This window comes from Mangifera indica, chromosome 2, assembly GCF_011075055.1.
Source record: "Mangifera indica cultivar Alphonso chromosome 2, CATAS_Mindica_2.1, whole genome shotgun sequence".
Taxonomy (NCBI): domain Eukaryota; kingdom Viridiplantae; phylum Streptophyta; class Magnoliopsida; order Sapindales; family Anacardiaceae; genus Mangifera; species Mangifera indica.
In genome coordinates this window covers 20810862-20827088 of record NC_058138.1, presented here as the reverse complement: position 1 = coordinate 20827088, position 16227 = coordinate 20810862, and the positions used below count along the sequence as shown (strand labels likewise).

At 31.1% G+C, this 16227-nt stretch overlaps 1 protein-coding gene, 1 long non-coding RNA gene and 1 pseudogene across 2 annotated transcripts; all 3 read left to right on the top strand.

Annotated features, from left to right (window-relative positions):
- The first annotated feature begins 3369 nt into the window (after positions 1–3369).
- Positions 3370–4338, top strand: LOC123208667 (annotated as a pseudogene).
- A 6032-nt stretch (positions 4339–10370) lies between these two features.
- On the top strand, positions 10371–12396 carry LOC123207960 (perakine reductase-like). Its single transcript, XM_044625452.1, has 7 exons — positions 10371–10486; positions 10581–10748; positions 11021–11221; positions 11311–11483; positions 11574–11670; positions 11754–11907; positions 11988–12396. The coding sequence occupies exons 1-7, from the start codon at positions 10427–10429 to the stop codon at positions 12182–12184; spliced, it is 1050 nt and encodes a 349-aa protein (XP_044481387.1). The 5' UTR covers positions 10371–10426; the 3' UTR covers positions 12185–12396.
- Positions 12397–13337: 941 nt separating this feature from the next.
- Positions 13338–15114, top strand: LOC123207972. The gene is made up of 3 exons (XR_006500589.1): positions 13338–14115; positions 14271–14407; positions 14772–15114. It is a non-coding gene; the product is annotated as an uncharacterized LOC123207972 (long non-coding RNA).
- Positions 15115–16227: the final 1113 nt, after the last annotated feature.

The window sequence follows — 16227 nt, the reverse complement described above, 5'->3', positions numbered from 1 at the left end:
TTGGTGGAGTCCCATCAGATTCAATTATAAAAGAATGCCATCCCCATATGGGTTAGGTAACATATAATTTTTGCAACAATAAATATTCCTCTGTAAAGCTATCCAACCGATCACTTCAACAAATAAGAATTTATCATATGATATACTTTCTGCTGATTCTTTTTTATTTATTTTATCATTTTTTCTGTACTGGGATTAATTTAAAACAGCATGTAAATTACTGAATCTCAAAATCAATTGCTTAATACAAAGAGTTCCACCCTTATTTTTAATAATAAAACTATGTGTATCCACTTTATATCCACAAATATGTACACACTTATATGTATCATCATATGATTTGATGATCTTGAATTAACAATAAAATAACACTCAATCATATGATGTCACATATAAATGTGTACATATTTATGTATCCAAAATGAATATGCATAACATTGCTCTATTTTTAACATCTTTTGATGGTTGAAGATCTTGCAAAGGATTTATTAATAAATCTCAAGCATAGATACGCATTTAATTGCTCTAAGATATCATACTTAATAAAAAGTAGTAAACTTTGGCTTTATATTTTTAACTAATTTTAGATATATACTATATACTTTTAATGAAGTGAAATATATACTAAAACAAATATTCAATTTAGAGATGAAGTATTTGAATTTTGAATATGAATTTTTGTCTTTTAATTTTTTTTAAAATTTTTAAGGACGGATTTGTTTTGGACAAAAATTTTGCCACTTTTTATAAAATTTGTTTTTTCATGAAAACAATCATCTACAAATATTAGATTTTCTGTAGTATTTCCTTTTTTTTTAACAATCGTCTACAAATATCAGAATTTTTATAGTGTTTCTTTTTTTAATAACCGAAAACCTTGTTTGTATTTATTGGATGAGTAAATCATTTGAACCTAGACTTTCACTTTGAAAGTTCTAATATTCTATCAGTTTTGCCTAAAAAATTTATTAGTTTTTTTTTTTTTCACAACATGTATTAATTCAAGTATTTCGAGTAAAGTCAAGTGCCTTACTACTGTTTATATATATATAGTGATGTAGGGACTATTTATTGATTACTTACAAGTTTGTGGTAATTAATTAAACTTTAAATTAGTGAAGAGGAGTCCAGTCTAGCTAAATCATGTGGAGTTTATGATGAAAGATGTTTAACAAATGACCACATTATTATTGCATGTTTTTTTAACAGAAGAAAAGGCATTGGGTAGCTACTATTCTTTTTTTCTAAAGCTTGATTATGTCTTAAATTGGTAATCAGACATCTAGAAAAAAAAAGATATCATCACTTTGCATGTGAGTTAGTGGGATGCAAGGATTAAATGCATTTTGTGTTTTGTTTTTTATAGACTTCTCAGCCTTGTTTTTGTTTTCCTAACACCTTTGCATGCCACCAAACTGACCAAAAATAATAATAATAATAATCGGCCTAACTTAAAGTAATATTCTCTAAAACTCATTCAATTAATAAATCAGTTTTTACAATTATTATTACAAAAAATAATAATAAAAGGAATACTAAAATCACTTGTTCAATCATCTTTTTATAACCTATGGTATTTTTGTTGATTGCAATTGGTTTATAAATATAAAATTTTTTGCAATTTTTTATGCACAAAAGTTTGGCTAACATTTTGCCGACAATAAAATAATTAATCAGTCTATATGTATGATGTGGAGAAGGTTGTTAACTTATTATAATGATAATATTATATTATTAATAGTAATATGACCGATAATATAAATATTATTAAGATAATCTTTATTTTATTATAATTATATATTTATTTATTAATTTTTAGGACTAAAATAACCTCATTTTAGAATAATTATACCTAAGGATTTGAAGTAAAATAATATACTAATATTCTTTTATTACTTCTGACCAAATACAATAACTTTTTATATTTATTAATTTTTATTAAATATAGTAATAATTTTATATCCACTAATCTTTTAAGTTATATATTTTCGAGGTAATATTTTAATTTTGATAATAAAATAATACTCAAACCAAGCGCACCCTAAAGTAAAAAAGTTTGTTTGACAAGAGATTGAAATAGCAAAGAAGGTTCATTACAAAAGATATTAATTGATTAACACCATAAGAAAGAGATAATGGGAGGTTCACTTAATTATACTTGCCTTTAAACAATATTATTAAAGTTTAAGCAATTATAATGAAAGGTGCAGCCTCAGTGTCACCAACAAAGGAAGACTATTGGTATGTAGCCCTTGCTTTTCTATAAATAAATAAATTAGTGCTTTTCTTTGTAACTCTTTTCCCATAGTTTTATCAAAAATTAAGCGCCGCTTCTCTAGAGTCTTCTTACAAGCATCCAAAATTTTTGCTGCAAAATCCAACTTTGCAAACTGCCATAAGAAGTTTAAAGAAAGATCAAAGTCAGTTAGGCAACCGACCAATGTCCCATCCCATCCCATCCCAGCCATGTGAGTGTGCAAAAAATAGGGCCAACAAGCTTGTGAGTGAGTGTTTTAGTAAGGGAGAAGTGGAGACATAGAGTGTGAGAAATAATGAAGTGCATGCGGTGGCATAAGCTTTCTATGTGGTGTCGAGTGTAGTAAAATTATTGTTTTATAATTATCATTTTTTCTTAATAAGTGGTATCAGAGCAAGTAGTTAGATATCATGATCATGGAGCCTTTAAGAGAGCCGGAGAACATACCACATGGATCCGGTGATTAGAGTTATGGCACATCAAAACTTTGCTAATGCACAATTTAGGGCTGTGAAGACCAAACTTACTTGGAGTATAGTGTTGGGTAGTATAATCAAATCACTAAGGCAAATTTCACAAGTTTAGTAGAAAGGATTAAGAAGCTTAATAGGAATTGCAGCACCCACTTTCAATTTTATTCGTTGTGTAAGGATTTATAGAATGGCAAAAACACCACCCACCACTTACAAAAATTGAAGCCCCCACATTCAGGTCTTAATTGTTTGTTATCAAGAATTGAAGACTAAGCCTAAGCCCAAGCCCAAGACGATAAAGCACCCATTGGGCTTTGGGCTCAATATTCGGAGGCACATCAATTCTCACATACTTTCTTGTAGATGGCCCCTACAAGCATGTTCCTTCCTTCTTGGAAAGTGAAGAGGTTGTGAGAAATCATAGTTTATATGCCAGGATAAGTAGTTTACAAGTGAGCTTTGCGGATATATCGGTGGAAACCGACATGGCAAAACATAAAGAATTGGTTTCAAATCAAAAGGTATCAAGCATAGAAAGTTTATTTAGATATAAATACTGATCACTTCCCCAATGGCTTAGATTGACTACTTAGTTCTAAATTACTGAGAACAGGGGAGCTTTGAGCACGTTTGAAGAAAATGGGTGAGAAGCAAAGAATCGTAGTCCCAAAGGTGAAACTGGGAAGTCAAGGATTTGAGGTGAGATTTATTGTCAAATGGAAATCTCCATGCTCAGATTTTCACGTCATATTCAGGTCTGAAGATGTTTCTGTTGCTAACTTCAATGCGTAATATGCATTGTCTTAAAAGGTGTCAAGGTTGGGATTTTGTTGCTCCAGCATCACTGGAGTGTACAATGATCCAATGGCTGAAGAGGCCGCCATTGCTCTCATCATGCATGCTTTTGACAAAGGAGTCACTTTCTTTGATACAGCAGATACCTATGGACCACTTACTAATGAGATGTTGATTGCAAAGGTGAACGCTACTACCTCTTCCTCATAAATTTTCCATGATTTTGTTGCAGCTCAGTTTCAAGATATTCAATAAATTTATGGTTCCAAGTTTGTATTTTCTAGTGCTTTGTCATTTAGCAAATCTGCATAATTTTCAGGCTCTGAAGGAGTTACCAAGAGAAAAGGTCCAATTAGCCACAAAATTTGGCAGTGTCAAATTTGATAATACAAGTATAATTATAGATGGTACTCCTGAATCCGTCCGGTCCTGTTGTGAAGCCAGCCTAAAGCGACTTGAGGTTGAATACATCGGTCTTTATTATCAGCACCGCATTGACACATCAGTGCCTATTGAGGATACTGTAAGTTGATCTGCTGCATTATTTTCACTGTGAAGTTGTGATTAATCTTTTAGTTGAAGTTCGTAGTAAGCCAAGTATTGTACATAATTGTTCTTCCCAGATGGGGGAACTTAAGAAGTTGGTGGAAGAGGGAAAAGTAAAGAACATTGGGTTATCTGAAGCTAGTCCCGATACCATAAGGAGGGCACATGAAGTTCATCCCATTACCGCTCTACAAATTAGAGTGGCCAGTCTGGAGTTGTGATATTGAGGAAGAAATAGTCCCACTTTGCAGGTTTCTTTCTATCTAATAACTAAAGGGTAACATTATATGTACAAAAAATATGTATAATTTTGTGCACAACTTATAACATATTATCATGTAATTTAATAGTTTAAAATTAAAAATAAATTAATATTCAATCACATGATAGTATATAATTGGTTAAGCATAAAGTTGTATACATAAATTATGTACTATGTTTTATTGATAACTAGATTCCTTGCAATCTATAATCTAACTTGTCAGCAAGTCATAATTTGCAGTTCCAAATTTTCAGCGAAATTTGAAACCCTAGATAGGGGAAAAAATGTCACTTTTTAAAATTTAATTTTAAGAGAAAATTGTTAGTTTTTCAAATCAAGAGGGTAAAATAATATAAACTTTTATTTTTTTAAATAATATTATTAAATAATGATTTACTTTTATCCTTAACCAAAAATTTTAACCGATTTAAGCTCATAGATAATATTTGAGATTTTGAAAGTTAGAATATAAAACTTTGGGATTTCATTATCTTGGATGAGGATAAGCCTTTTGGCCTTGATATTTTAATTAGTTCAAATTGTGTGTTTGGTTTATCACGGCAACAAATTTGAAACTTAATTTTATCCAATTATGACATGAGACAAGATAAGGTATTAATGGAAAAATTTCGCATTTGAGAATGAAATTTTGACATGAACAAAAGAGAGAAAAAGAAAAATTGGATAGAATTTTATTTGTCTTTGACTTACGATTCAAATGAAATAAATGCATTTGAATATTTAATTTAAAATAGTTTTCATAATTTTGCCACTTTTGAAAAATGAGAATGATTTGAACTACATCTAAATTTGGAAAGCCGACTGACTGGACCATTGAAGCTTGGAATCGGTGAAAAGACCAAACATGTTTGGAAAGTCCTTTAAGTTTGAAAATAGATTTTCAAAAGTCTATTTTTTTATATAAAATTAAATAAAAGACAAAAACCCAGATGAAATAAAGTCGGTCCAAAAATTAGAAAATTTTACTCCCCTCAGATTAAACTTCACGTCACCTAATCCATCTATTTCAAACCCCCACCATCATCCCTCACCCATTTAGGCCACTGCCACCAATAACCTTTTCACACGGTTAAACCATCATTATTGCATCTAATCACCATTTTCATTTGCTTCACAATCTTCAACAACAGAATTAATGACTTATTATATGAAGTCAAACTAAACCATTATTGTTGGAAACACAAACAAAACGGAAGAAGAAAATGTATGGAAAAAAGAGGGAGGCTGATGTTGGAGTAGCCACAAAATCAATTCTGGCAACTGAAAGGCTTGATGGCTAATTCACTTTGAAACACTATGATTTGCCCATCTGTTAAGAAAATTTACCATGTGAGGTCACAATGGATTGCATCCATAGCAACCTAAATTCAAAATTGAACGTCATCACCAAAATTCTGTCAAATCCTTATAGAATTCAAATAATTGAAACTTAATTGTATTTTGTTTTCCATAAAAGGGAGGTGATGACGATTTGCAAAGTGACAATGAGTTTTTTGGTTATGGGTTGTAAGAAGGCAATTGTTATGGCTATGTGTGTGGCCATGCGAGTAAAGCCACCATAAGAATGCCACTAATGGCTGAGAAATGCCCACCATGTCTACTTTATTTGTGATTAAAAAAGCATATATTTTGTTATGAAAGGTTTTCACCGTGACTTGGGTTTATTATATGCTCGTGGATTTAAAATTTAGGGAAAAAATATAAAGTAATTAAAATGAAAATGTATTAAAGCTGTAAATAACTTTGATATTATTATATATTCCACAAAGTGATAAAAAAAAATCCTTTAAATGTTAAAACTAATGTTGGATTTTAATAAATGGGTTAAAAATCAATTTTTTTAATTTAAAGAATGGAAAGATTTTTTTGTCAAAATGCAGGTGGGAACTATATTCAGCCCAGTGAAAATAAAAAAAAAATGAAGATTACATTGTAAACAAACAACTCCTTCCATCTAATTTTTGGCTGAACTTCAAAAGTACACCCCCACCCACACCAGCTGAACAATCCAAACTTTCACTCATGATCTGACTTCTGTTAACTTTTCTATTAAGATGAGAGATAAAATTGTTATTTTATCATTTATATTAAAAATTTATAAATTTTATTACTTTTCTTTCCTAAGTTTTAGAAATTAATATTTCACATTTACCTAAAGTTTTTTAACTTTAAAAAGTAATAATTTTACCCCCAAACTTAGGGTTTCCACATTTTTCAAACTGTTGTCATCCCCCAAAACTTTTAAAAACAGTAATCTCATGCTCACTCTTCAACTTCAACTTTCGAATCTCTTCTAGTGTCATCTCCAGCCTCCTTCTCTCGGTGCATCAAAAAACTTTGTGACGAAGAGATCTTCATCTCTTTGTTGTGCGGTGCGATGAGAGATCTCTTCATTACAATATGGTGTGATGAAGAAATCTCCTTCTCTCTGTCGTACGGTTTTTCAGTGCACCGGAAGAAGAAGGAGATCAAAGACAACGTCAAAAGGGATTTGAAAACTTAAGTTGAAGAGTGGGGGTGAGATTGTTGTTTTTGAAAGTTTTGGAGGACAACTGTAATTTGTAAAATGTGAAAACTTTAGGTTTGAGGGTCAAAATATTATTTTTTAAAGTTTAAAAACTTTAAATAAGGATAAAATATTAATTTCTAAAACCTGAGAAAAAGTAATAAAATTTATAACTTTTTAATAATAACAATAAAATAACTATTTTATCTTTTATCTTTTATCTTAATAAAAATTGGATTATGGATGAAAGTTTAGACTTTTCAACTAGTATGGGTGTGCTTTTGAATTTCAACCAAAAATTGGGTGGGACATATACCTTTGGCTCCCAAAAAAAACGGGAGAAATGAATGTGACATGTAACATTCGAGTCAACACTTTATTTTAAAGGAAATAATTGGGTTTAATTCTTTGAATTCTTTTGCCTAAATAAGTAATTCCCATAATTATTTCTTTATTGTAAAAGGAATAAAAGTCCTTTATTTCGGCTTTAAGGTTTGTCATATTAAGCTGGTAATAAGTTTTTTTTACTTATTTTCTCTCAATTATTATAAATTAATAATATCTCAACAGTTTAGATTGAGTTTATTAAATGATAATTTAATTGACTCCACCAGCAAAAGGCAGTCATCAGAGTAAAAATAGAAAGAGCAATACTATTTATATTTAATTTTGTTTTATACCATTTTTATACATAAATGGTATGATATTATATAATTAAATATTATTTTATTTTTAATTTTAAATTACTTAATTATATTATCTGTATACTATATACCAAAAATAGATGTATATAATTTTATTAAAATACAAATTTGCATTCAACTTAAGATAATTTATACCCTAATAGGTTTATTCCCACCAATATTATAGTAAAATTTCAAACTCATACCTTTCAATTTTTAAAAACTCAAACATCTATTTATTACTTAAAATCTGTTAAAATTTTTTATTAAAATTATCATTTTATCAGTAATATTAAAATAACTATAATTTTATCTTGTTTTTTTTTCAGATTTTGAAAACTAACAACTTCACCCATATCGAATGATTTTGACAGTGAGGGTGGAAAGAAGAAATCGCTGGTGACAAAGTGGTGGCTAGAGAGGAGAGAAGCAAACAACCTAGGTGTGAAGGGAAAATAGCCATTTTTCAAAACTAAAAATGTTTAAACAAGAGTGAAGTTATTAGTTTTTAAAATCTGAAGAAAAAAATGAAATAAAATTATAATTTTTTTAATATTATTGATAAAATAACGATTTTACTGATAATTCTAACATAAAATTTTAATAGATTTTGGGTAATGAGTAGGTATTCGGTTTAAAAAATTAAAGGATGTGTATTTAAGATTGTACTATACGTTTGGGGGGACGGGGGAAAGTCTTTTGGCCTAATTTATTTTTTATACCCAAAACCTAACTCCATAAATATAATCTATGCCCTGGCCTTCCACCAACCACTTTTTTCTCTAGCTTCCCCACTGCTTATCGTTGTTTCTTTTCTGATTCATTTTCGGTTCTTGATAACTTTTAATTAATTAAAAAGGCAGAAGAAAGAGAGGCGGAGAGAGAAGGCAAAAGGGAAAAGGGGGGAGAGCAAGTGAAAAAAAGAAAAGAAAGATAGTCTCTCATAATATTTGTACTTAGATTGGAGGTTAAATAAATAATAAAATTTTATATATAAATAATAATTTATTATTATATAATTAAATATTATTTTATTTTTAATTTTTAATTATCTAATTATACAACACAAAAATTAGGAAGATATCAGAACTTTTAGATAAATGCATAGAAAGAACCGGAATGTGGACATCAATTTTGTCTATTTCGATAAATGACAAGATAATAGTAGCCATTCCGAAACTCATCGGATCAGGATAAAAGAACATTGTCAATGCCGGGAGCTTAAAGTTACCCCATTAAGTTCTTATTTTTTGAAGCCGACAGACTCCACGTTTTGGCATTCCAAACAAGAAAGAGAGAGAGAGGATTTTCCATATGCAATTATCATCAAGCCAGCCACCATTTCTCTACTTTTGTAATGGCAAATTAATGTTGCATTTATAATTCAAAACATTATCTTTCTCAGCTACTTTAAACATGCAAAACTTTTGGAATTTTATCGATCAGCTATTCAACTTTGATAATACCAACTATTTAATTGTGGAATTCATGTTATAATATATTTTTGTGATGCCTTTGTGCTAAAGTTAATAATAAGCAAAATTATAAAGAGTTCAAAGCTGATAAAATTTTAGAAATACCCAAGAGTTTAAATTATTATTACATGATATGATACTGATAAAAAAAAATATATATATTATAAGATATATCAAATTAATACGATACAATATACGTATCATACGATACAATACATATTATCAATACAAATCAACATATTTTTGTAAAGAAAATAATATAGGAGGGGTGTATATGAAAAATTTTAAATTTTTAAAGGTATTTATGATATTTTTTAAAATAATATTCTATATATAATATAAAAAATTAGGTTAATACATTATTCAACTACTATATTATCGATAACTCATTATTCTAGACAAAGAATTTATTATGTTGAGAAAAATTAAGTTTTGACGATATGTAATCTTGAATAAGGAAAATTATTATCAACTAATACATATGTTTTTGACAAAAGAAAATTATATTGATCAAGATGTCTTTGGATTCATATTAAGATTTTAACATATCTGGGCACTTGTATATTATTAATTATATAAAAAAGATAGATTTTACTGGGTATGGATTTTACTGGGGTATGTCTTTCCCTGTATATAGTCCAGATAGCTTGGCTTCTGCATCCAGCCTATTGCAGTCAATTTAATGTATAAGCTTGCTGAGTTGGTAGCTTTACCATGTGTAACTAAAATTTCTTGAAGTGTAAAAAAAAATCAAACCAGGGTACAATATTATCTAAATAACATTTACAAGTGAAAAAAAAAAAAAAATCAATGCCCTGTCCTTACAGTCGCTCCCATTTCATATTTCAATGCTTTGACTAAAACTTTTGTCATACCGCACATGCAGGAGAAAAGATTTTTCCACAGAGCATGCATTATCATCGAGCCACCTTTTTTTTCTAATGAATACATTTTTGCAGACTTGAATTGTTCAAAACCTGTAAACTTCAGTAGTTCAAAACTTGTAAACATGACAAAGACGAGATATATTGGAGTATTTAAGCAGATTGAGAAAAGAAAATTGAAAATCGTCTCCATTAACCAGCGGCTCGTGTAAACGTAGGAGATGGGCGATACAATTCCAGGAAATTGTAAGGCAGGATGACTATGCACTTGGAATAAGCAGATAATTGCAGCAAAAGTCGTCGTAAACATCAGAGTTTGATTTCATGACCGCATTTCATAGACCGCTATAAGAAAATTAAAGATAGTCAAAATTTTATATATAAATTAATATAATTCTAGTTGAACGAGTCCAAGAACAGTTGCAGTTGCTATTTCTATAAATAGCTCTACTTCTTGCTCTTCAGCTCACCGTGAACTGAGAAAACCCTCATAGTAATATCAAAAGCAGAAGAGAAAGAGCAAAATGGGTGAAGTGCATACAGTTGAAGTTCCAAGAGTGAAACTTGGAAGTCAAGGATTGGAGGTAAGATGAATGTAAACAATGTGTATATTATATATATGCTCTTTCTCAGTTAATATGTCTTGGTTTCTGATATTATTCTGTATTTATGTTAAAGGTGTCAAAGTTGGGATTTGGTTGCTCGGGTTTGACTGGAATATACAATGATCCAGTCCCGGAAGAGGATGCGTTTAAACTGATAAAGCATGCATTTGATCAAGGAATCACTTTCTTTGATACTGCAGATGCCTATGGAAACAATGCAAACGAAATTGTGGTTGGAAAGGTTATAGGAATCTTTCGATAAAAACATATTATTCAATTGGATATTTAGATTACATATAGTCATCTTGTTAAATAATTTTAAATAAAATATAAAATAATATTTAATTATAAAATAATATAAATTCAAAATTAGATACCATATTTTTTTTAATCTATTATGATAACAAGAGAGATTAATATATTAATACGTTACTTGTAGCTATTTTCATAACAAAAGAATAAATCATGCAACGGTAGTTTATGAGTGAGTATTAATTTTTAATAATTTTTCAGGCTTTGAAGCAGCTACCACGAGATAAAATCCAGTTGGCAACAAAATTTGGTGTCTGCCACCAAAAGACTGGAACAATAATATGTGGTACGCCTCAATATGTGCGAGCTTGTTGCGAAGCTAGTCTGAAGCGCCTTGATGTTGAATACATTGATCTCTATTATCAGCACAGAGTTGACACATCTGTACCCATTGAGGATACAGTAAGTTCTTATCTGCATGCAGCTGCATCAGTTGATCTTGTGAATAAATTATCAGTAAGCTAACATTACATTAACTTAATTCTTCCCAGATGGGGGAGCTTAAGAAGTTGGTGGAAGAGGGAAAAATAAAGTACATTGGATTATCTGAAGCCAGTCCAGATACCATAAGGAGGGCTCATGCAGTTCATCCCATTACTGCTTTACAAATGGAGTGGTCTCTCTGGACTCGTGATATTGAGGCAGAAATTGTCCCACTTTGCAGGTTTCTTTATGTTCAATAATCCTTTGTCATTTTTATTCAAAGTTCACCAGCAGTTCAATGTTTAACTATCATCTCTGGTGATTTTTACAGGAAACTTGGAATAGGAATAGTGACATACAGTCCACTTGCCCGAGGCTTTTTTGGTGGAAAAAAAGTTGTGGAATCTATCCCTGCAAATAGTATTGTGGTATATATACCTCTCTGCTATATTCATCCACTTCTTCCCCCAATATTACTCTTTTACTAATTGATGGCCAATCTTTCCTGAAGGCATCACATCCATGGTTTGAAGGAGACAACTTTAACAAAAACAAAATCTTATATTCGCGCATGGAAAAGTTGGCTGAAAAGCATGGATGCACCCCCACACAGCTTGCACTTTCCTGGATTCTTCACCAAGGAGACGATGTTGTTCCCATTCCTGGTAAGTTGTGTATTTCGAAACATACATAATTCTTCCACTTTGCTGCTTCAGTCTTTGAATTTTTTTTTTTTCGTTTGCAGGAACAACTAAGATAAAAAACTTTGACAATAATTATGGTTCTCTAAGAGTGAAGCTTACAAAGGCTGATTTGGAAGAGATTTCTGCTCTCATTCCCATCCATGAGGTTGCGGGTAGTCGATTCAAAGATGATAATTATCTTCGTGCCTCCTGGAAATTTGCTGTCACGCCAACCAAAGAGATTCCTGCAGCTATTTAATTAGTGTTCATGAGCTGTTAAGCTTATAATACATCTACCTAGTTATCATAAATAATGCAGGAGGTTGCATATCTCATATGCAACTAGAGTTTCGTTTCTGTTCATTCGAATAAGTACAGGAGAAACGTTCGGTTTCTGTTGTAACATTATTCTCCCTTTTTTTGAACTATTATCTTATTTTCCAAGTATAAAGGTGTGTTCTTTTAATTAAATTGTCTTGTGTTACTTTTATTAATTTGCAAATATTGAAATAGATTAAAAATTGCAACAAAAGAAAACACGCTATTAATTTGTTTGACAAATATATAGTATTTGAAAATATAAAAAATTGAATATAATATACAAAAACTTTTTACCGGCAAAATTGATAAAAGGTAATATTATACGTATTCATTTTGAATATATAAATATATATATATATATATATATATTTATATATATTATTCTATAATTAAATATTATTTTATCTTTAATTTAAAATTACTCAATCACATAATGATACATATAAATTTGTATATATTTGTGTATTTAAAATAAATATACATAATTTTATTGTTTATTTTTGTTTGTAATTTGCGTAAAGAATCATGTTTTTACAATAAAATTTTTTTATTTTGAAAAAAAGGATTAGATAATGTAAAAAGAGGTATAGAATAATTGATTTTTAATTCAAAAAATAATTTTCAATATAAAAATAGGGACTTTTACAAGTGTTTTTATTGATAGAGTTAGATTTTGGATGAAGACGTGTGATTTATGCATTCAAGGGTGAATAGGGTTTTTAGGCCAACCTTGGGTGGGATAATGTCATTCACTTTTAGATAAAATAACAATATCTAGGGAGGGACTTCTAAAAAAAAACCAAAAAGTATGAAGACACCCGACTAGCTGATGGTCACATGCCTTGTCTCTTCTGCAGATGTAACCTTCGAGGTTAGGAATTTTTCAGCTTCTTATGAAGTCTTATCTTCTTTATCTATCAAATTATTCAGCATGGTGATGCTAAATGTACCCAGTGAATCTACGACAAATACAAAGATTTGTGACTAAAACATATAAATGTTGAAAAAAATTAATGTTGATGAAGACGATGACTAACATCTTCATTATTGAAAAGAGAATCTAGTTACAGGATCATATGGGAAAGGCCTTCTGGCTATTGTAATTTTTAATCGCAATTAATGGAATATGAGTCTCATGCATGTTCTTATCGAATGACAAACAGGAGAAGGGATGGCTAATAAGTAATTGTATATGCCTCGGTATAGAGATAGGAACTGGTTTAGAGCTGTTGATTCTTGAATAGTTAAACAAGGCAAGTTGCATTGGCTGTTTGTTAATCACAGGGAGAAAGTCTCAAGTTAGTGTCAAGAGCAGAACAGGAAGAGGAGAACATAGTCAAAGAAAATGGGTGAAGTTCAAAGAGTGAAACTGGGAAGTCAAGGATCTGAGGTAAGATTTATTGTCCATCAGGGCAAAATTGAGTGGTCGTTCTGGACTCGTGACATTGAGGAAGAAATCATCCCACTTTGCAGGTTCTTTATATCTGAGAAACCAAATTTCTTACCAAAATTAAATGCTTACTCTACATGTATGTTTCAATTCTAAGTTTTACTCAAAGTTTACTAGTAAACTGAATACCATTGTCCAACATTTTAATTCTGCTTAATTGATTTCACTTGCTTTACTATTGTATGTTAACCAATTGCCTTCCAGTATCTGCAAGCTTTTCCTGTAAATCATGGAGGGCTGCACTGTGTCTTTTTCTGTTTCTAGTAAATTCTGTAACTACCACTTAGTTATAGTCATCGTTTGAATATGGTCAATGTAACAGGAAACTTGACATTGGGATAGTCCCATATAGTCCTCTTGGTCAAGGTCTTTTTGCCGGCAAGAAAGTTGTGGAAAGTGTTTCTGCACAAAGTTTTCTGGTATGCACTGCCACTTATCTACTGCCTTTATAACCTTCAGTGTTTTATTAATTCAACTTAACAAATATATCTTTGCGAAGTCACTGCATTTTGTGAATGTCATCTTGTTTGTTATGCAAATAATCTTATTAACTTATAGCCAACCTTTCCTTCAGGAATCCACCAAAGATTTCAGGGAGAGAACTTTGACAAAAACAAGATCTTCCATTTCCGTTTGGAAAAGTTAGCTGAAAAGCATGGATGCACCCCTGCACAACTTGCACTTTCTTGGGTACTTCACCAAGGAGATGATGTAATGCCAATTCCTAGCAAATTGATCGATCATCTTTATCTTCTTCGGCTTCACTAAGAATTCTTATGGATTTCGTGGAAGCAAAAAGTTTATTTTTCTGCTTTCATTTCAAATTTTCTTTATATATATACTCCAGTCACCTTCACTAATTAGCATTCACCCTACCCCGCAACTAAGTGACTTGAGATTATTTTACTTCAGTCTCATCTTTTTTGTGTTCAGGGGCTTGGTATTTGTTTGCTGGAGTTACAATAATTTTTTGAATTATTAGTTTATGTACTTCTAATGAATGAACTGTGAAGACATGTAGAGTTGTAACGTCATTTTTGAACCCCTGTTCACTTACTAAATTTTGTTTTTGCAGGAACAACTAAGATTAAGAATGTTGACAATAATATTGGTTCTCTAATAAGTTGACAAATGAAGATTTAGAAGAGATTTCTGCTGCTGTGCCCATTAATAAGGTGTCGGGGAGTAGATTTACAAATGATAACTTTCTTCATGCCTCCCGGAAATTTGGTAGCTGATAGGTACCTGGAGGATGCAGGAGCTGGTTCGGCCAGGTTACCTCGCCTCGACAGCCAGAAATCGAAAGAGTTGGCAAATCACAGATGAAGTTCGTAGGGATATTTGTGTTGTTGGCAATTTATTAATGTATATTGCGACGACAATGAAACAGCAAACTCTTTGTATAAATTATATTATAGAAGCAGAAACAGACAATTTGCACTTAAACATTGTTCTTCTAATATTCATAACAAAAGAATATGTAACTTGAAATATAACTGCTAACTAAAATCCCTTAAGGATATGTTCATGATACAGAAACAAAACAAAATAATAACAAAAGATGGATTAAATCTATAACACAAAACCCAGACGCATTTTCCAGCTTTCGAGAGGCTGGTTCTCTCCTCAGACCCTTTCTTCTTCAAATGATTTCCTGCTCTCCTTTATGTTATCCAGGCCCCTTTTTCTCCCTTTGCCCCTCGCTGCTGCCCTGCCAGTCCTGATATGCCAACTCAGCATACAATGCATCCATGGCTCCCTCTTTTTTCTGCATACTCCTAATTTCTTGCTGATGCTCTGCAACTTGTGTTGTCTCTGCAATGCTAACATCTATTGATTTCTCAACATTTCCACCTGTATTAACATTATTGGTGCCATATATCAACTTCTCAGCTCCACCTGTGTTGACATCATTGGTTATCATCTTCTCAGCTTGCTCAATTGCATTAGCATTTCTCCTGCCTCTCTTCTTTACAAAAACACGAGCTCTAGCAGTAGCACACCAGCAAAAGACAGTCCTGAAGCTACTCAAAGGATCTAAAACTTGTAAAACTTGTATGATTGAGCTTTCAGCTTAGGAAAGTTGCTGATCTCACTTGTGAAGGAAACAGCTATGTGGAGATCCATTTCTGTTTGTTTCAATAAATGATAATGGAAATGCTGGTTAGTTGCTTAATGTTTGGAGCAATGAGTTGGATGTCAGCTTGCTGTATTGGTAGCAATAGCAATAATGTTAAGTGATGAGAAAAAATGTGGAGATACAAAAGAATTTTCAATAAGAATTTTGAGGGGCTTTTAAAAAATAACCAAAAAGTATTAATCAGTGGTGATGCTAAATGTACCCAGAAAGTCTATGACAAATACTAAGACCTTTGACTGACACATTTAACTGATGAAAGATTAACATTGATGTAGATGACTAGCATCTTCGTTACTGGAAAGAGAAGCAATTAAATGACAGGATCATATGGGAAAGGCTTCCTGGATTTTGTAATTTTCAATGGTGGGTACTTTCTTTAAATGGGACATGA